The following is a 23,120-nucleotide window of genomic DNA, read 5'->3' on the forward strand; positions in this document are numbered from 1 at the left end:
CTTCTGAGGCCATGACTTTTAATCCATCTACAAGCATTTTAACAAAGGAAAGCTCCAGTGTTTCAGTAACCACTGCACACTGATTTACTCAAATAGAAGTTTGACTGCCTGTATTGACTCTCTATTCCCCTTGAATCCTCACCTCCTGGTTCTGCAGATGGGATCAATCAGAAACATCTCCAGCTTGGGAGGCGCCCCACAGCGCAGCCAGTCGTGTTTCATATGGTCTGCTATAAGCTGGCAGGAGAGGATGTGAGCTACATGATTGGCAGATGAAGTGGATCTCTGCTCTCTGATTAAGAATTTAATTCCATTAAACCTTTAGATAACTATTGCTCTTTGTCCTCTTTGCCTCTGTATCTTTCTAAGGAATTGGCATGAAATGATAGAAACTTCTTCAAGGGGCTGGATGAATCGTAATCTTTCTTTCCCTCCTCTAACTTCACCTCTCGCTCTTTTTCTCCCTATCTTGCACCGTCATCCCTCCCTCAGGCAGATCACACTGTCTGATCTCCTGCCACAGTGAATGCTCTGTAGCATAAAACAGATGAGATATTTGCACTGCAGGATTTCTATACTCATTGCACATTCCTCGCCTGTCAAACCAAGAGCCCTTTTTGATGAAAGTGAATATTAGTTTTGTTTCCAATGTCCTGGTATATTCACACTGTTAATAATAATAATAATAGTTTTACTTTTCAAGCAATAAGTAGAAAGTGTTTTAAGTAAGGAAATGTAGCATAAGCAGCAGCCGGCTCGTGATAAAAGAAAGAAAGTATTCAGGTTGCTAAGAAAGACCACTCTGTAAAAGAGGATGATGTTTTTTGATGATCTGAGTGGTTGTCATGACGTGGATTATTTCTCAAAACTGCAGCACTACACATACTCATAATCATAGCACATTGTGGTGAAGTCATGGATCCAAAGTGCATTCGGAGCACGTTTGATTGGCCATTACTCATAGCTCACCAGCAGGTCAAGAGTGATGATGGGACCTGAGGCAGTCACAGTACTCAAATTCAGTCATGTGGACTACCAGGTCAGTATTTCTGGAGGCTAGAGCTCGCTACCAGAATAATTATAGACTTTAAAAAAAGAACCAATTTTGGCTGTATATCAAAGAGAGGCATCTTTAAGTAAATATGGACCACAACAAATATTTTAAATGTGTGTGAGAGAAGGTGAACACAATTCATAAGAGATGGAAAATTAGTAAATGTCATAGTTGCGTTCATAATTTAAAGGCTGAACAAATAAAAGAATGCATTAATGAACAATAAGTGTTTTAAAATGTGTTTAACAATAGTTTTGATATAGTTATATATACCGTTTAATCATTTCAGTAAGTCTAGCCTTTGAAGCACACAAGTCTCACACACAAGGACTGTGTGGACTTAATGTACTGGAAAATAGGGCTTGTGTCAATGAATAGCAATTAGCAGAATATGCTAATGTAGATATCCCAATGTCCCTGTTCTGTACGAGTTCTAAATGGACTTCAGATGGTGTGTATGTACACAGCCTTATTGCTCTGCATATCAATGGTTGTGCATCGCTCCGGGCCTCTGTCTCATTGCACCTCCTCTCCCATTTTTCAGCACTTTAAACGAGGCTTAGCCAGTGACTGCACTCCGCTCACCTTGTTTAGTCATGATTTCCCTCCGCAGCGAGGAGTGATGTTTGATCTCATTTGTTTAAAATCATCTGATGTTAGTAGGTCTGTACCTCCTGGGCTTCTGGGACTAGGTGGTTGTTGCTGACCGGCTCCCTGTATGTTTGTCTGCTTGCCCCTGTGGCCAGCTTTGAGAGTGCAGTCGGGAAACATATTTTCATGCCTTAGTTCTGCTATATTTCATTAATAAACGGGCTTTCGGGCTTTTGCTGTGGTAAATTTCTTTTTATTTTGTTAATTTAAATGATTCAGTATATTCATAAATTTGTCATAGAACCTTCTGCTTGGTGGAGTAAATAAATAAATAATAAAGGAAGTTGCTGTAATTGGAGACACTTTATATTGAGAGTTGTCAATTGGCTTGTCATGATATGTACAGTCAAGACAGAGCAGGGGGGGATGCATTTCACACCGTCTTGCTGTTTTGATTCATTCAAATTAAGCTGCTGGCAGTTGAAATACAACAGGAAACCATACAGCAGGAAGCTGCAATACTGTTGCAACACAGAGTGGCCCAGAGCAACCAAAACAACTGTAAAACAATGGAGATATCTCTCTCTGTCTCTCTCTCTCTCTCTGTGTGTCTCTCTCTGTGTGTGTCTTTCTTTCTTTCTTTCTTTCTTTTGGGCTATTTGTTCGGAGCAGCAGCACAGGAACTTGGGGGATGCTGTTTGATTCAAATGGGATCAAAGCATCCGTTCATACCAGGGCTGCCAATGGGAGAGATATCAAAGCTGCAAGCAGACACACACATTTCCAGCTGACACACACACACACACACACACGCACAAAGTGAGGCACTGTGTGTACACCCTGCAGGACAGCTCACGAGAGCACACGCAGACTAAAAAAACAGCTCTGCACCACTGTACGTCTATCTGGAAGATGCGTCCTCTGTGTATTGGGAATATCTTCTTGATATGATGCTCTGGTGGTCTACGTGTACTGTACACTAACTATTGATTTGTGTGTGAGTGTAAGAGGCAATTTTGTCACGTATGCTTGCTCTCACCTGCATCGGTGAGCTGTGGAGGCCATGCAGGTTCTGTAGTAGATTCATGCATTTTGAATGAAGGTCTCTCTATATATCTTTCGGCCCCTCCCTCTCTCACTCTCACCGTTTCTCACTCTCACTCTTTTACTCTCTCTCGCTCTTTCATTCTGTATCTCTATTCCCCCCTCTCTCGCTCTCTCTCTCTCTCTCTCTCTCCCTCTCTGCACTCCAGATCATTTTTCACGCCACCAAACAGCCGCAGGGCACACATCTCCACACTCCGTTTCTGTTTACTTCAACGCTTTGTGAAACATACACATCTTGGGCAAATTGGTTGCAGCAAACACTTTTTCCCAGCCGGAGAGAGTGAGTGTGTTTGATATCCCCCATCTCAGTCTAAGTCTGCTGTTGATTCACCGATGGTAAATATCAGATTGCCTGCCTACCTGCCGAGACCGCGTACTGACGTAATGGATTCCACCTGGTGGCACTGCCTCAAATACCTGCAGGCAGATAAACGCACACACCTCGGCTGTCTGCTAGCGAAAAAACACACACACACACACTCTCTCTCAGACACGCACGGGTGTAACACAACATGTAGGACAAAGTAACAGCTGCAAAAAGCATATTCAAACATCAACAGACGCGGGGAAACAGGAGTACAAAGATGGAATGAAACAAACACAAAGACAGACGAAAACACAAAGGGACAAACAAGAGGGAGAAGGAAGAAATGAGTCGGAGTGCAGGCTAAACACGTATTTTGGGAAGCTCATCGTGCACGCTAATCCCTTTCCTCACCACCTCCACATGGCACAACACGCACAGAGCAGTTCGGCCTCATCCTGCATTTGCTGTCGATTTATAAAGTGGAATGGTATTGAGGCTTTAGGGCAGCAGTCTGATTTCGAAGTCAAGTGCAGCTCAGTAGTTTGTCTCATCACTGTCCATATTTACGTCCTTTGTGTTGCTGTGCAACTCAGGTTTCCTCCTTTTTAAGATTGATTTGACAGCATCCGGCATTTACATTCCCCCCTGTGGGTTGCCGCTTTAGTATCCTTACAGTCCTTTCCAGCTCTTACATTGACATTTTATATATTTATGTGAGTGCAGCAGTCACAGTCACAGAACAATCCTCGCTCTGCCACATTAATAAACATGAACCAAGCTGAACATTTTACTTTCCCAGTGAGTTTGATTCTTCTGTTTTGTAATTTGTTTAAAGGTTCCCTGGGTAGTTTTCTTGTAAACAACCAAAAGTTATATTTCCATTGAGTGTTACTCACTAAAACACATTGTGTACCCTTGAGGTGTAACAAACGTGTGAGTCCATTTCTTTCCTTATCAAACATTTGCAAAGCCAATTTATTTTTAAAGAATATTTAATCGTTGTTTACATGTATGTATGTTAACTAGCAGATAACTGATCATTGGAATAGTGTTCACCGTGTCACTTGTGTGCTTGAGATAAACAAAACAGATATCCACTCTAAAAGAAACCGCGCCATAGCCCTGTTATTAATAGGACAAATTACATAAAATAATAAAACTAATACAAAAAGCAATAGTGACAGAATATAACTACCATATCCAGCTGAGCATGATTTCACACAGCTCAGTATCTTCAGGTGGGTCTTAAGTCCTTTTCAGACATGCACCTCATTTCGTATGTGTGACGGCAACTCAACATGCTTGTTTCAAGTACGAATAAGTGCCCGGGTCAGTTTTATGTCAAAGTCACGACTGCAACCCGACTGGATCAGACCTAGTAACATTACAACTACACGTTCAACATTGCGACATTAGTCTGAACTGAATGTCGTCATGTTAACGTAAATGCTTCAGCAGCACACGGTTAAATATGCACAGCGAGAGATTAAATGCATTCCGTGGGAAGAGCACAGTGATGCATCACTTCAGCGTCATCAAAGAGCAATTAAACCAGAAAGAAACATGTGACTGAGCCCATTTTAAGTTGTTGAGGACGTTTTCCTCTTGCCAGATTAGTCTGTGATTTAGTTATTCTATCCTTGTGCACTAGTAAACATAGGCAGCAGAATTATACAATAAATGATGTAATTGATGAGCAAATGGAGGGCAAGTGACCCTCGTGCTGATGATAGTCATTAATTAAGTTTAATAATCCATCAGTTATGTAGCCTGTGAGACAACAGAAAACACTCCTTTTCCTTCATGTGTCACTTTCACTGCTTCTTCTCGTGCATCAGGTGCCAAATATCACGTAAACGTTGTGTCTCTTTCTGTGATGGTCTGAATGAAGCTGTAATCAACATTTATGTAGAAGCCACCTATGTCAGAGAGACAACAGCCCATTGCTTAGACAGATGAAGCCAGCGATGCTATGCATTCAATGTCTGAACAGAGTTTTATATTTTCAGTAGCTCCATACATTGGCCTCCCTAATCTGTGTCAGTATTGACTTTGCCCTCAGACGGAGAGTATCACCTTGATGTATGCACTGATCACACTCAGAGGTCACTGATAATGATCAACACAATTTCCACTGAGAGGCAGGGAGAGACGTCGTCTATACGCCCTCCACCCTCCACCCTCCACCCTCCATCTCCCCGCTTCATGGCTTCAATTACTCAGTGTGTCTGCATTAATAATGCAGCGGTCCTCTGCCCTGGCCTGGAGTGCGATGCACGCCTGTGTGTGCATACTGACATTAAAGGGAGGGGGCAAGGGTTCTTCTGAACGATCAACTAAGAACAGCAGCAATGCAGAAGCTGAAACAGCAGTGTGTTGTACTCTGGACACCAAAATGAGTTTAATCACTGAATCATGCATTCCACTCTACATATGACCCAATGTGATCTTTGCACTCGGCTCTCATTACTATACAGAAATGTGATGTTTAATAGTCTTTAAAACTGTTTTGGCTTCAGGCTCCTCTGTTACAGTTGAGGGATGTTTTTATCCTAATGAGGCTGACATGGGTAATTAAAAGGCTGGATAAAATGTACCGTAGATTAAAGAATGATAACATGTTGATCCAGCCACATGGTGAAATAGCTTCAAGGCCAAAAATGTCTCCTCTCACACTGTGGTGGCATTGTGATCCGTGCTGTAAGTCATGCAGGGTGGAGTTGACTGTCACAGGGGCAGTCGGTTGATGAATGGCGCTGTATTTCGTCTATATGGCGTCCATCTTCTCATGCAATCTGTTATCCTCGCTCCTACTTCACACCATCACCCTTTTCCAATATACAGTTCTCATATGATCTCTAGCCTGATTATACGGTAGCCATCCGTGCATGACCACACTGTTACAGTCTGACATGCATCATTTACATCAAACATAAACGCCAGCCCTTTACATGTTTTTGATTTATAACACTGTCGTAGATACCCATTCAACAGAAGCATTTCAAAAACACACTGTCGCTGACCTTTTAAAAGTGTCACATTTTTCTCCTGAATATCAAAATGTACTTGGTAATCTGCAACACTCTACTGTGTTAAGAGACTCTTTGCTGCTGTGAACCCTCTCTCCAAATATTAAAAGATAGATATCAGGTTGTGACGGGATATAAAGACTGAGAAATGTGAAAGAAGTGACGAATTAGTGCAAATAGGGATGGTTGCAAAACTCCAAGCCGGACAAACAAAGGGCAAAAGTAGCTATTAATGTAATTTCAGACCAAAGTAAAAGGCAGAGGGAGAGTTATCCTCTTCTGTTGCTGAGCCATTACCCTCTCAATCTCTCCATCTGTCTCTGTCACCACAAAATCAGGGATGGCACAGAGAAAAACACCACGCTGTAAATGGGAAAGGACGGATGAGTAAGAAAAAGAAGGTAAATGTGTGTGTGGGTGCGCTTGTGTGTTTTGTTTGTGATCTGTGTGCCGAGCATCAATGATTCATCGTCATCCGTCTCCCACGCCCTGTCTGCCAGACTGAGTCGGGAGAGCGTTGTTTGCTCTGTACCAGCGTCTGTGTGTGTCGGGCTCAAGGTACGCTCACGTTTGCCTTCAGCCCAACAAAACCGCCCCAAAAACGAAGTGATGTCAAAGTTCAGATGGTGCTGATATTGAGCAAAGCGATATTAAACTGTCAACAATCTGAGAGTGATGCCGCTTTCTAGTCTAGTGTATTTTACATAACAAGATTACACGCCACAAGATAATTACCCCTTCATTTTGAAACTCAATAGGCAACAACACAACACTGTTGAATAATGGCGAGCTTTGACCTGCGAGTCAGCTCGATCCAGCTCTGAAACAAGAAACTTGAATTTCTTTGCTGCATGAGCTACAATTAAAGACGGACGCGAGTGCGGCTGGGCCTTTTCGTGCCAGGGGACGACACGTAAGATACTAATGCAGCGACGAAGACATTATCCCTCACTGGCTTCCCAACATGTGAATGCAGCCAATTAAAAGGATTAGCATTAGTACAAAAAAAGGACAAAGGCATTGTTGCAGTTTTCAAGCTTTCTGTTTTACTTTAAAACCATCGTTCAAGGACAGGGTGAAGACTCCATTTTCTCAGAAGCTTTTTGACCGCTGTTCAGGGAAAAACTGAAGACCTGTAACTCTGATCAGTGAAACACTTCCACTCTTTGACAGCAGCAGGTAGCAGCAACTGTAAGTGCAGAAAATGTCAATTTAGACATTTCAATGGGTGACAAACCACTTTGCAAGAGAGAGAACTCAGAACACACAGATAGCGAGAGACAAACTATAACTGAACAAAAAGATGCCCATTGGCAGCAACTTGAGGCAGAGAAAAGGTTTCACGCTGAAATGGCAAAAGAGAATCGGGCTCTGATCCAGGATCTGAGGGTGTAGCAGAATCCCATCCGTCAGGAGATGAGGGGCAATCCTTCAATTGCACAATTGCAGTTTCACTTACTTTTGGTTTGATTCAAATACTTTATATTCTTAGAATATGCATGAGAGGAAATTGTGTATTTTCCAGCTGTTGTTTTTCTCCAGTTACTCAAAAAGAAATCGCATATGCTCGTCATGTAAACACGACATATTTGCATCGTAAACTCGCAGGGAAATGGGGGAGAGAGAGAGAGCGAGAGAGAGAGAGAGAATGTCAGACAGCAGACATGCAGTGAGACCGGGAACAAGAAAGAAGACAAAGACGTTGTGAGAAGAGTCTTCTGTTTCTAGGTTGGTGTTGTGTGACTAACTTGATGGGAACTGCTCCCAGGATTAGGGCAGCCAGAGGCTTGTTCGGGGAGCAGGTCATTCATTGGTTTCCTAATTGGTGGCAGTTCAGTGAACTGGCTAACTTTATTGGCCTGTCTTTTGGCTGCCTTGCCTGTAAAGAAATGCACTCAAGAGAGTGGAGAATGTGGCCTTAGGTCACAGAAACACAGGAATAATTTCAATAGGAAAATACTTACAGACACAAACACACACTTAAATGTAACCGGTTTGTTGGAGCTTTTCAGATGTCTTAATCTTTGTCGGAGAAAAACTGAGATTTCCTGTGAATGCCGTTAATATTATATTCATGAAATGTCCTTGTAAGACATTTGCATGCTGGTATTAGTGATCTGAATCTTATGCCTGTGAGTCTTCATTCCAAAGCACTGCAGTGATTTAGTCTCCGACAGGCAATAATATGCATTTAAAATAGCATTACATACTCTCAATTTTAATCTGATTTCTCTTCAACTCTTCAGCCTCTGGTCTATAGAACGATGAAGCTCCACTTATGTTATAAATGAAACGAATGCATTAATGGTAAATGTCTTTAAAGCCGCATAAACACAACCTGAAACCTTTTCTGATCTGGAGTGTTTTCATCTCTGTTCAGGCACTTCATAGAAAGCTGTTTACCATCATGCAAACAGGAAGTGAATGGATGTCTTACATTTCCATTCAAAGTAGAGTTCACTGCTTTAGACGGGCGTCTGCCAAATGTCAAACCTGGAGCTCCTGTAAACCTTCTGCGAAACCCTTCCCATACACTATATGAGAAAAAAGAACCTTTATCACACACTCACACTCACACACACACATTCGCTCATACAGTTCTTAAAAGAGCAACTGCAGCCAAAGATGGCCTACCTGCTTCCCCCATTTTTCCACTAAAGATTGATTCACATGGATTATAGACTGTGGCTTTGCTTTGAGAAGAGATGTCTAAAAATAGATCCCATGGAACAAATGCCCCATTTGCCTCCATCATGCAATCAAAACAATGACCTTTTTTTCTTAACATGCTCATTGTGTCATTCTTTTATTCTTTGTCTGTTTATCCCTTTCCCTGTCCTCCTCTGGCCCCTCTCTCCCCTCCATTGCTCCTCTCCTCAGCCTCTAACAGGTGACAGCAGTATATGTAGTCAGGTGTTGTCAGGCTGGTTTCCTCTTCCCCCTAACAGGCTGTTAATACTGACACTTCAGCACACATGGGCTCTGGCAGCGCCAGGATGAAATTCCTCCAATATCCCGTATAATGATTACCGCGCAATCTCAATAACAACTTGACCACTTTTAAGGACCCCTACTACCCTGTATGTGCTGCAATAGAAAAATATTAATAATCTTTAAAAAAGCTTTCTTGCACATTCGTATAATCTCTAAAATCCTGTTATTTCGGCCTATTTTTATTTCCTGTACGAGGTGTTAAGAGGATAAAACCTGTGTTCCCACTCCTACAGTGACCTAAAAAAGAAACCTACAAAAAGCCAGTGATGCCACTTTATTGAGATTTAATTACCATCATGAGCTTTGCCTCACAAGACATTTAACAAATTAATTTTGTTTACAGACATTTGCCTCTTTCAGCCCCTTATCATATTGGCTCTTCATGATTTTGGCTTCATATAATTGCTCAGATAAAGGCTGCAGGGAGCTGCAGTTTTCATTATCCACACAGAATAGCCAGCTGGAGAAAGACTTGAGTGGTGGAAAGCGTAACCGCAGTCTATTCTGTCGCTAGATTTTCCACATTGCTGGGCTGCTGCAGAGCTCTGCCTCTCTGCGTGCTCCCCTTAAAATCCCATGTGGTGCTCTGGCTGTGCAGAAGCAAGAGGCTGAGAGCAGATTATCTCACTTTCCCATATGCTCTATATACATCTACACGGAAGTATATGTAAATACACTGCAGTTCCCGAAAACCTGCTGGTGCAGCTCTGACTTTTCTTTGGGAGTATGATTTGGACTCTGTGGAGTGTTTCAAAGTGACCTATATCTGACATCATTTTCAACAGACCTCCATGCTAAAATGACCCACATGTGCAGCTGAACAACAACAAATAATATGACATCTGGTTGTGGTCCATGCCTTAACCACTCAAATGCTGGATTATACTGCTCTATGAATCTCTCTAATTCTATTCTATTCTATGCCGAGTGACAAATGAAAATTGTGGGATCTGGTAATTCAGACATGTCAGATTTCAAACCACGAAATAAGTCAAATCGTGAATGAAAGGACTTAGAATTAGAATACAATTACAAACTGTAAACATTATACAGGATGCTCACTATTTGTACTAAGTAGCATTCTTGGATTTAAGTTATCTGGTCAATAACCTAAAAGAGGATATGGTGTTGAGGAATTTCTATAAGACTTCCACAAAGAGAACATTAGATGTCTCGAATGGAGAAAATGTGATGTCACTTTTAATTGACTAACTGATTGAGAATCAGCATTGGCTGTGTATACGCAGTGGCATACTGACGTCGTACATAGTGTGACCAGTTTGTCATTCATTTTGGTCCCTCTACTCATGCTCTGTCTGACAGCACTTTGTCCCAACGTAACTCATCTCCCATACTGTGCCACGGGCTCTCCCACATGCCGACACATTCATCTGTAACACCCGGTATGGCGAAGGTCTGAAGAAAAAGCTGGCTGATACAGAGGAGGAGAGACATAGGGGAGAAGACGGAGAGAGAGCGGGAGAGTAGTTGACAGCTTTGGGTCTTGAAAGAAAGAGCTGTAGGAGAAAGGAATGAGTAAATTGCCTGACCGTTGCCTGCAGCTGTGCTCTACCTAAATTTAGACTTTTTTAAAGACACAGGTAAGTGAAGCAGAATACCCTGCCGCCAACCTGCAGTAGCTGTCCAACGTCAAATGCTGCAGTGTACCAGAAACGCAATCAAAATTGTGCAAATGTAAACTGCTGTGTGGCTTGCACATGTGTCTCCAGTCATACGGCAGGTCTGTTCATTTAATGACCCTCTGCTGTGCATCAGAGAGTTTGCCAACCGCTGGGTTAAAATGGAAAAATAGAAACAGACAGGGTTTTCTACAGAGCCTGCTTCTATGGGCATTCACTGTAAGAGCACACACCCTCTCTCAAAACAAAAGGTCTTGTCACATATTAATTGATCTTCCAAATGAGCTGCATGCAACATTTTGCCGGTATTTGAACGCACGAGACGAGAAGGTGGAGAGTAAGTGACGAGAGACACAATAACATCTCTAACCACCTTTAGTATGCAGGATGAGCTCTTTTTAATATTCCCCTTTCTGCCCATCTGAATGTCAATCACAGAGGTGCATGCAGGTGATCAGCATTCCTGCTGCTTCCTGGAAAGGTTATGTACAGGACCACTGCTGTGAGAGTTATTTTCCTGCCTGTTGCTAACCTGATGCGGTTTTAAATCATACCGACATTAGAACGGCTGTCTCCAGGGTCGCTGAAAATTTCATGGGCTTTTTAGCAGTTGACCCACGACCTTGTCCTCTCTCCTACGGCCTGTTCTGCCAGTACTGAATATATTTCAAAGGACTGTTTTTAGTGCCTGCACTGGAGCAACACCGACAGCATAGCTCGGAGAGAATCTCTGCAATGTACGTGTGTGCAAAACAATCACAAACGCAGGATTTTCGGCCAGGAGACTATTTTCGTGGCCCCAGCTAAACCAAAAGTAAACGTTGAAATGTTTGCATGTGAGTCGTTAGTGTCGCTAGTAATGTGAGTTGTTAGTCATGTGACTCGTTTGTCACGAAGCTAGTCAAGTAAGTCGTTAGTCACTGGATAGTGACGTGAGTTGTTCGTCGGTCAAGTTAACGTCAACCATGCTCTTTCCCTCAACTTCCTGTGAAGACGGAGGTTTATTTAGAAAAGACACAACGCATGTAATGAGTGGAAAGTGTCACGCCGTTCCTGCCAAGTACAAAACTAACGCAAGAGGGGCACCTAGAGCGTCCTTGCTTGTAGCGTAGGACCACTCACCATTCGTCCGGTATTTGAAGAGTTAGGAGTGAGAATGTGTTGTGAATATTCCTTCAGGTATTTGTAAAGTATCATCAAACAAATCACTATTCTTTTAGTATTTCCGTCCATCCATGCAGAGGGTAGAATAGTCGATTTGGACTCGTTAGTTTAGCTGAGTAGTTGGAGTAAAGCATTTCTGTATGACTGAGGGTCCTGTAGGAACAGTGACACATCATCTCCATGAAGTGTCACAATTAGGGCATTTTGCCATCCCATTGGTGGTGATGGTCGTAGGTGATATGTATACAGTCTCCTTAATAATGATGCACCAAACCTACATTTTTTTAATTTTGCAAATAAGAATTTCCAATTCACTCCTGCTGAGTTTTTTTTTTTCTTTATGATTCTTGTTAGCCGATTGTCTCAAAATAGATTTTTCATGTGTGCAGAAAAGTTGTATTCATGGTAAACAATGAGAGTTCATATAAAGAAAGCAAGGCTGTGTATGCCAACTCCTTCAGCTTTTCACACATAAAGACCCCACAACTCGAGGGCTTTTACTTCCCGAACATCAGACGCTTTGATCTAACCCCTGTGCTGAGAACAATCTAATTTTTTGTCTTGTTTTATTCTATTAACAAAAAAAAAAAATAACAGTCACTCTGCAAGTCTTCAGAAGAATCTATTGATGTTCTGTTATAAAGTGAACCCCACTCATCTTTCTTCTCCCTTAGCTCCCCTCTCTACAGCAGCCTCAACAGAAGCTGAACCAATTCATTAGCTGGCTCAGAAAGTCAATTATGCTAATGGTTTCCTTTGCCAGGGGAGGTGGAAACTCAGCAAAGCCAGATACTTTTTATTGCACTTCTACACAATTTCTTCTATATATTTTATTTAGACCTCTATTAAGTGTGCAAATCGATCTTCTGAAGTATAGAGGGCAAAATGACTGGAGAGAAGAGGAGAGGATGAGAAAGGAGGCGTTGGTTTTAGCAGTCAAGTGATGATGAAGGAAGGATAAACCCAGTGTCAGGAGACCGTCAACAGGAATCCCTCTTACTTATTCATGCAGCAGCCGAGCATCAGGGAATCTCCCAGCCTCATTATGAAATGTGTGTTGCAAAAGCTCACAAAGCAGTGCAGCTCTTGCTTGAAAGCCTTTGCTTATCCACTACACTCTCCTCCCTTCTTTCTATCTCTTTTAGATCAGATCACTCTAGGGAAGCAATGTCATGCTTCATTCATCGAGACGCCTCTCCCACTGTCCTAAATCCCTCTCCTTTTTCTCTGAAAGGGAAGGCTCGGCTAATTTCAACAAGTTTGTGTAGCTGGCACAGAAGGGAGCAGATGCCTGAGCTGACATTTGCATTTACTTATTGTCTGTTTTTGTGCCAGAAGAGAGTTGCAAGCACAGAAATGAGACCATTGAACCACTGTGCAACAGCATTTAAAGTGTGCATTTTAATCAAATATGCTGAAATAAATATTGCCTGGGACATTTTTCACTGCTGCACAAAACACAAGAATTGCATTGGTGTCATATATTCATTGATTATCGAATACCTTTTGAAACGAAACATATTTCTCATCATGCACAAGAGCTGGCTACCAGCTTAATGGCTGACGCATTCTCTGCCAGCTATTGTATATTGCTCTCAGGTCATCTTAATTTCTTCTTTTATATCGGCATCTCTATCGTGCGCGACCGAAAATGTCCTCTTGCAGTGTGAGCAGAATGCAGCACTTTCATTGTGGGGTATTTAACGAAGGAAGAAGGAAGCGTCCTGCAGCTTTCTCTCCGGCGTGACAGCTAGCCGCTAGCGTACCGACAGGTTCTGTCGCAAAGTGTCATAGCAACAGCCTTGATGATGACACATTGGTTGAGTGATACACATACAGACACTTAAGTGTTGAATTCAGACATGTGTTTATGTTTTTTATATTGGGTTAGGTAATGAAAAACCGATCAATGAACGAATGTTTGTCTGGACTTGGGATACCCAGCTTGAAACTTGGACAATCCTGGACAACCCCAGTTATACTTAGTTGTCCTTTTTAGCTGACAAAATCCACAGTCACTGGCTACAAAAGAATAGCCTGCTTCTGTCTACCTCTGAACTAAATCAAGGACAAAGTGTTAAAAGAATTACAAAGAATTTTGAGAAAGTTTGACCTTGCATGCTACTCACAAATACAGCTTAATTTGAACAACAAAAATCCCTCTCACATGAAAATATCTCCACAGAATACTTGCAGCCCTCCTCTGTCCTTGAATATACCTTTGCAGTTCAAAGATCGCTCCTTGTACTCATTTCAGAGTACAGGTGGAGTCTATTTGTATTTCTGCCTCGTATGCCACGTGGACGCTGCGGTGCTCTCCCAGATTCATCTCTGTGCCTTCTTCCTCGGGGCCCAGAGGGAGATAAGGAGTCAGGCCTCTTCACTGGAGCTCGGCAGCCACCATTAGAGTGACTAGACTGGGTCGACCCGTGGCATGAAATTAAGAAGCTGAGGCCCATTGAGCAGCCCAACTGATAGAGGCAGAGGATAATAAATCCAGTGAGAAAGAGGAGGAGAGGGAACGAAGGAGGGGGGGGTGGAATGGATGTGGCAGCCCATGCAGCCTCAGGGGCACTCGGGATCCCTTTATTAGCATGGCTATTTTCACCCTCTCCTTCAGCAGCCTGTCTTTTCATTGAACACAAGCATCAACGTGCATGTGGGATTAACTCGAAATACACTACAGTGCCCGTGTTCATCGTAATGAAGGAACCTGTCACCCGGGTGAAGCTAACAGATGCTTTTAATGTTAGCGGGTCTATGGCACAGAAGAATAAACCATATCAGGCTTTGGCATCACTTGTTTGTAAGATTATTGATTTTAGAACACCAGCCTTATCTTTTAAGGGTGTTATTGCTAATGTTTCGACCAAACATGGTCTTCTTCAAATGCTGTACCCATGTGAAGACAGTGAAAAATGTCATATTTACCTGGATATATCCAAGTGTGTTAACATGTCTTGAATACAAGTAGTTAAATACAAAAACATAATTAAAAAGTGTAGAAAAGTCAGGAACTCAGAGGGATTCTGTTAATGAATACACTCCGAGGCTTTCAGGATTTGGATACTTTATTTCATGCACAAAATGTCCACACATAGACAAAGGATACACATTTAGATAACACACTCCTACCTCTTAATAGTTGCTCTCATGAATACAGCATCTGATCACGTAAAAAGACTGTTGGATTTATTTGGATAGCATCTTTCAACAAAAAGAAACCGGACTAAAATGTGTACATGGGAATGAATAGTGTGTAAATACATTGTGTGTGTGTGTATTCGTGTGGTTTTTGACTCCTTGCACAGTAAATCTGTCGCTGTGTTGTTTGTTTAGCCTCACACAGTGGTGTGAAAAAGCAAAAGTAGAGCGGGGAGGGACCGCGTGATTAAACACAAAGTTGGCCGAGATTCATGCAATCCGACGCAACGCTGGCGCAAAGGGAGCGCTTATTCTGAGGGCTTTTCATAACCCTCTCCGTTTTAGAATTACTGCTTATGTAATCATCTGCTCTGTCCTGAGGTCTGACTGGTCGGCATTCGAGCGCCGTGCACCATGAAATGAGGAAAAGCCTGGAAAATGTTGTGGCATCACATCTGAAAACCTTTGCATTAACTGCTGCCATACTCCTTACGACACACGGCTTGGATGCTGCATAAAATGACTGTAAACAAATACTTTTCTTATCTTTAATACAGCCTCCACAGAGAGAGGGAGAGGCGCCACTGAATCTTCCTAAAAAGCCAGTTATTTGCTTTAAATTAAAGAGCAGATCTTTAAATATGACAGTCTGACAGCAAACATAAACCTGGTTTAGAAAATACACAATGACACACAACCAGTCCTGCCTGACTCATTTTTAATTGACTTTTATTCTTACAAAATCCTTCTCGCTTTAATATAATCATTGAAAAAGTCTAAAAGGCCTGGTTATCTACACTTTAATAATTGAAGGCACCCATTTTAAGCAGTATTTAATGGAAGTCTTGGCTTGAAGTCAAAGTTTTAATCCTGGTGTTATTACAATACAATCTGATTCCTGCCAGTGTCTTTGCCATCTGTTCTTTTTGACTTAATATCATGTTTTCTTTCTTCCCTCCTCCCATCCACCTTTCTTTCTGGTCTGCAGGGTTTTAAGGACACAGTCGCTTGAATGGTACTATAACAACGTGAAGAGTCGCTTCAAGAGGTTCGGCAGCGCCAAGGTTTTGAAGACTCTGTATAGAAAGCACATTATAGAGAGAGGAGCGCTCTCTGATCTCCCAGGTAACTTCATCCTCTCACATACTCTTTAATCAGCCATGCATGATCTTTATCTATCGCCATCCCTAACTGTTTTTTCTTCTATCTTTTAATCATTATCGTCCGCATCCGTTTGATTGCAGAGCGGCCTTCTGTCTCCGTGCAATGTTGTGTCACCTTCGTGTTGAACGGCAGTTTGGCCAGAGACGTAATGTAACTTCCTCGAGCAACTTCATTTGAGATGCAAGGTTCTGGTCGGAGTAAACACAGACGAGCACACTTGATTGCTCATTAGTTTGCTTTGATAAATGATCACTCGCTGTGTTTCACACATTTTGACAGTCTGACTGATTAATTAATTACTTTCTCACTGGCATGTAGGAACAAAGATTTTCTCACAGTCAAACACACTCACACACACACACACACACACACACATCTGGGTTATGTTCAGAATGAGCTCGAGGTGTTTTCACCTCTCTTCATCCTTTTAATTTATTTGATCGCAATGTGGTTACATTTAGTTGAGGAAACCACTGTCTTCCATGCGGCAGTTAAATTTAGAAAACACTCATGTGGTCTTGAATTTTCTGTGTGTTGTTGTTTGTGTGTGTGTGTGTGTGTGTGTGTGTGTGTGTGTGTCAGTGATGATGATGGTGACAGACTGCGGGTGAGCTGCCCTGTGGACTCATCCTGCCAGTTAAGCCCTGCGGGGTCTCAGGCCACTTTAGCCTCCTCAGTGAATTGTTCCTGTGCAGGACGGCAGCAGGGCAGCTTTTATCCAGCCTCCCGCGCTCCAGATAACATTGTTTTGACCCGACTGCAACATGATCGGTCTGCGTCTGTTGCTGACTACAAGGCATTATTTCAAAGCCTGGTACATAGGATTAAATGGATGAAGGGAGCACAGAGGGGACAAATCAGGTCAGACTAGAGGCAGAGCTGGATGAGGTTGAGATGACGGGATGTTTAGGAATGACCACAACTGAAATGTATTTTGTCTGTAATGTATAAAGTGAGTTTGTAGGCCTGAGTGATATGGACAAAAAACAGTTTTATCATTGTTATGTATTATTCTATAATTACATCTGCAACTTTGCAACCCACACAGTAGAGATTACAGCTACAGTATAACTAGTTGGCAAAATCAGTCACTATTACATTTTCCTTTTTGCAGACAGCTCGTCGAGCCATTGTGAATGCTGTCATGTCGCTACGCGATAAAATAGCTAGATTTGGCTCACTGGAAATCTGAAAATATGCCGGTCAGAAAGAAGCTTACAAGTATTTAGCCTAATAACATACGTTTGTTCAGTTCACATCTGTATTGTCCCAAGAATTAACTTTTCAGCGAGGCAGCATAAAAACAGCATTAAAAGAAAGGACAATACAGAAAAGAATAAAATATTCATGTGATAAAAGCAAGGGAAACTGTCCAAATAAGAGTAGAGATAACCATTGAGGTGGATTTAATACTTCAGTTGTTTTGTAGCTAAACTGTATATGCGTTATAATCTGCAGTGTAAGAAAGACAAAACTAATGGCACAGTAATGGCTAAATTTACATTTCTTACATTTTACAGTTAATTTACTCCATTTTACTAACATGACAGAATTGGACTCAAAGATAGAAGCTTTCCCAATTAGGGAAAGGACAATTAGGATTTTTGCTGTGATCATAGCTTCTACTTGTTGTATATGATTCTTCTTTTAAACCTGCATTTTGTTTTATTTATTTCCCCGCTTTACTCCCCCTAATCATCCATCCCCCTCCACTCTTCCTAGCTCTCTACTTTCTCCTCTCCTCGCCGCTCTTACATCATCTGGGGTGGAGGAGGAAGGATTAAGCGCCTCGGCTGCTGGTCTCCCAGCTCGCATGAGCCCAACAGATTAAACCGCTTCCAATTCTCAGATACTCGCAACGCTGCTCCCACTAACTGGCTAGCTGACTTGCCATATGATTATGGATATATTGTGATGTGTGTGTGTGTTGCTTGTGTGTATCTGAATGTGAAAGCAGATATTGTCGGCTTGTATAGGAGAAACGTTAAGCTTTATTGTCTGGCAAAGATCTTCCCCCGAGTTATGGTATAATATTTTTTTTTCTGTTTTGTGTATTCTTGTGTGCGTTTACATCGGAATATCTTGTTTTTCGTCATCCTTCCACCACCCCCTCCCTGTAATATATCAGATTGAATTAAAGGGGATTGTGAAAACGTCAAAACAAAGTCATGGCTCGACCTGTCAAAAATATGATTGGGTTTTGATTTATTTGAAAGAAAATGCCTTTTAAAACCTCTTTTGCAGAAAATAATTGAACATGTCGAGTATTAGAACAAGCTTTTAACAGCAAGAGATTATCATAATCCATCAGGACGTCTGTGCTTTCAATTGAGCAGAATATAATGAGATTTTACTTCAGCAAGTAAATCAGCGCTAGATTGGAAAGAAAAATCTATTAGATAAAGATGTTGCTCATTAACACACTGATGTTGCAGCATCTTGTTTGGTGTACTTTGCTCCAAAAAAAGAAGCTTTTATTATGTAGCCACTCTGCCAGAGTGTTAATACAGGCCCTCTCTCTCTCAATGCATATAGAAAAGCAGCTGCAGGAACGTAAAACATTCTCATAAACTGTTTGCCAACCATATGTGAAATATATAGGCTCCCTCTATTCGTGTGCTAGTAAAGCTGATTTCTTTTATCATCCCCAAGGGGCCAATGCTTGTGGAATCAGTTATGTACGAGTGTGAAATGGCTGCTGAGATGACAGTCGGTGAGATTTACATCTATCATGTCCCCGGAGAGAATGTTTGACCTTCAAACCAACAGGAAGACAACAAGGAGGGAATGATTTGTACTTTCCTGTCCATCATCTCCGGTGGAAGGGAGTAATGCTCTCCTGTGTGACCTGTTACAAACACCAAACTGTCCTCTGGGTGTGTACATATATACTGTGTATATATATATATATACACCCATATATATATACACACACACACTCGGCGCAGGAGAAAGTGCGAGTGTCAGTGACCACATACGGTCCTGTAAAGAGGAACAAATAACACATCAGAGAAGAAAGGATTTGAATGGAATCTTCCATCTATTAACACTTGTTTGCTTGAGCAGCTGAAATTCTTTTAACTGATTAAAGTACCTCATTAAGTGGATCGGCAGATGACAAGCACTGATCCAAGTACCTATTAAATTAGTAATAAATGCCTTGACGCCAGTATAGCATGAAATGAAAAGGTTGTGTTTACTCATCGTACATCAATGAAACACTGTAGCACTAAACACTCTTAGCCTTTGGTGCACAAAACGCTACGTGTCAACAAACTGAAATTTAGAAATGAGAAGTTACAGTGCATTATACTCCTTTGACTCGTGCAATATACTCAGCTATTATTTAATACATATCTTCCATCAAATGCCTTACACAAAAGTGCAAGTTTTGTACCTCTCCAGTCTGGTTTTATGGTATAGCATCATAAAATGGGCCATCGAATGCAATGCAATGAGTCCGTTATGAAGTATCAAAAGATGGATGGATGGATAGATGGATAGATAGATAGATGGATGGATGGATAGATAGATAGATGGATGGATGGATGGATGGATGGATGGATGGATAGATGGATGGATGGATAGATAGATGGATGGATGGATAGATAGATGGATGGATGGATGGATGGATGGATAGATAGATAGATAGATAGATGCATAGATGGATAGATAGATACTTTATTCATCCCCCAGGGGGAAATTTGTTTGTTACTGCAGCAAAAAATATACTTGAGCAATTAAAGTAACAGAGTAAAAAATAAAAATATGCAGTATAAAAATGCACAGTATATACAATGAAATAGTATATTAACTAACTAAACAGTAGTGCAAAGATTAACCAACAGCAAACGAACAACAGTGCAGTGGTGTTATAGTTTTGTGGATGATTTGGGGGGATTTATTATAAAGACTTGCAGTGCAGAGGGCAGGAATGTTCTCCTGTATCTGTTCTTATGACAGCGATGAGTCTGTTGGAGAAAGTGCTCCGCTGTCCCTGCAGTAGGTGGTCAAAAGCAGGAATCACGAATTTTTTTATTTATTTTTTGACACTTAAATCTCATTCATTTCAAACGGAGGATTACTGTTGTGCCACTTTTCTCCTGCCTTTTGTGTTTGCTGTCACGTCCAAAGGATTGTGAGAGGCTTCCCACCTATCCAGTGACATGACGGTAACTCGAGAAATGTTCAAACATATTATCACCTTCAAACATGCTGTTCTCTGTGGTGAGAAAATTGAGAGAGAGGGAGAGAGAGAGTGGAGAAGAAGAGGAGCAGCAGTGCAGTCATTTGAAGCTTTCTGTGGCCACCGCCGTCTTTTCTGTAGGATAACAAAGGAAGAGATAATGTCCTAGTGTATGTGGGATAGAGACTCAACCCCACCTGGAAGCATCAGAGAATGCAGTAATAACCTAGCAAGACACGTTTCAGAAAGACAGCCTAATTTGTCTTTGTTTTTATTGTACAATTAGATTTTTACTATTAAAAAAACTCAAATGTACTCTTTCACCAGTGCAGTTTCTCTCTCTCTTCCTCTATGTGCTCCGGGTGTGCCTGTGTTTTTATGCTCTGCAGGTTTGATTTTTGCACATGTGTGTTTCTGTGTGTGGATGACTGCACATGCTTCACCAGAGCTGCAGTAAATTACAGGATGTGTAGAAAATCTGTCGATTAGAGGAATTACTAGAGATCAACACATGGACTGCAATCAGTTTCTATGTTAAGATGTTGTATTCCCACTACAAGTGAATTTGGCTAACACTTGGTGGTCCGATTGTCGTTCTGGATCAGTTGATTCATGAGTTTTTTGTCACTATTATGCTGCATTTATAAGCTAGAGTCAAAGTATGACACGTGGGCTTCCATTTGAGCTGCTGAAACGCTTTACATTCATAAGATGTTTTGTGGAAAATCAAGCCCAAAAATTGCAGAATAAACAAACTGTTAACAGACGCTTGCAATTGGGATCATTGTTCAGTGTTAATTGGGTGTGAATGCTGGAAGCATTTTGTCAGGGATGGACCTAGTGTTGAAGGACAGGGCTGTTTTTTTCAAAGATAAAAGCCCCATAGAGCAACTGTATCTGCAGGTAACTCAGGATGTGGCTTGTTTTTTTTTTGTTTTACCAAAAAAGCCCCCATATCTCACTGAATGTTAACAGGAAACTAGGGATGGTTCTATTTTTTTCAAAATAAAAGCCATTTATCTTAGTAGGGATGTCAGGACGAGGCTGTAGTTTTTCTTCAAAAATAAAAACCTGATAGAGTCATTTTATCTTACTGCTGTAAGCTAAAGAAACACAAATGTTTCCATGAAAACTAGTATCGTTTCATAACTGAGGTTAAATAAAGAATGTAGAATAGGAAGTTGAATTCCACAAGAGTGAGCATTGTGTGCTTTGCTGCTGATCCATTTCTGTACAAATGAGTGGTTACTTAGCCAACAACGGCCTCAACGTTCAACATTGAACTACAGTGCAGGTTAGATGTGGCTAGTCTTGAGTCAGTGACCTTGGTTCTACTACTGTTCTCTTCTGCCTAAATAGCGAAGCAGAATGACGTAAACAAACACATGGACCTCTTCATTCACCTCAATAGATTTGTACTAATTCAAGGCTTCCTACAGCGCCTTTAAAAGATAACCGTACTGTAATACGGCTCAAGTACTTCACACACATTAACAGGCGTAATGTCACATTTTTTAAGCATTTCTGTTGCCTGTGTTCCATGAGCAGAAAGCTTGGTGACTCAGAGTACAGTGCTTTATCTACAGGGATTGGAAGGCAGAATGTTAAACAGGAGCCCACAGCTACTGCTGTTGAAAAATACAGGGCTCAGACCACATTGTTGTCAAGAATGCAACTGCAACTCTGTTTGTGTGGTACTGACAACTATGCACACTCGTCAGCTTGCCTGCATCCATGGACAAATGTGTTTCAAATGAAGGAGATGTACTGAAAACTCTGACCTTTAGCAGCTAAACCTGACTTTGTCTGTATAGTTTGTGTTCACAATAACATCTGAATCACATTCATCTTCCTTAGGGGTACTTTGTATTTTTTGGGCATATGTGAGGTCATATAATGCCTGCTTTAGATATGAGAAACAGCCATTGTTTTATACTAATATTTGTGGTGTTTTTAATCCTAATGTAGCTTAAATCCCACACTTCTTCACATCTGTTGGAAACAGAAGAAAAAGGAGCCGTTTCACCCTGTCCGACATTGATCTTTCAGTAACTGAGCTCTTTGCTAAGCTGTTGTTTTATGTTTATGTTTCATGCAGTGGTTTATGTGGGATTGATATTTAGTTTTTCATTTTCTGTTGCTCCAGGCTGCGTTCTGGGTGGTTTTCTGCAGTATTGTTCTTGCCTATGTTCAAGCACTAGAACGATTAACCCAAGTCAGGCGCAGTGGCCCGCAGGTGACAGTAGTTACAATATGAAAATGTAAAAATGAAATACTAAAAGGTATTGCTAATTACTAAAGCCATTTTTGCTCCTTCATTTCACATTCCACCTCCATGATTTGAACTTTGAAGGCCATGTTGGCCTTGGGACCAATTCATTTCTGCACACACACACACTTGTAAATGCTGCAAGCACAACCTGAAAGGTCCGTATTATGGATTCAAAAGAAATCTTCTTTTCGAAAGAGGGCAGTTTAATTCACCCACACATTTTATGGCAGATTTAAATGACATTGGCATCATCTCAAAGCGAGTAAAACTCTTATCTCCCAAATAAAAGAGGCGAATTACTCGTTTGTTTACTTTCCACTATCTCCCAGCCTGTCGTGATGTAAACAGACATCCTGTCAGTTCAGCCATTGTTCTGAGGACGTTGTTTATGAGACTGTGTGTGCTGGCAGATGCTGCATTGTAATTGAAAGGAAACCGTCTGGACTCTCCTTCCTCCTCCTGCTGCTG

The 23,120-nt window shown here is 41.5% G+C and overlaps 1 protein-coding gene across 1 annotated transcript in view; it reads left to right on the top strand.

Annotated features, from left to right (window-relative positions):
- myripb (myosin VIIA and Rab interacting protein b) overlaps positions 1–23,120 on the top strand; it is a gene marked incomplete at its 5' end in the record, with an annotated part of 85,702 nt that overhangs the window by 44,465 nt on the left and 18,117 nt on the right. Inside the window, one exon of the mRNA XM_079180996.1 lies at positions 16,019–16,155. Within this exon, the coding sequence (XP_079037122.1) occupies positions 16,019–16,155 (137 nt within the window). The remainder of the gene's footprint in view (positions 1–16,018; positions 16,156–23,120) is intronic.

This window comes from Pholis gunnellus (genome assembly GCF_910591455.1).
Source record: "Pholis gunnellus genome assembly, chromosome: 20".
In the NCBI taxonomy this organism is placed as follows: domain Eukaryota; kingdom Metazoa; phylum Chordata; class Actinopteri; order Perciformes; family Pholidae; genus Pholis; species Pholis gunnellus.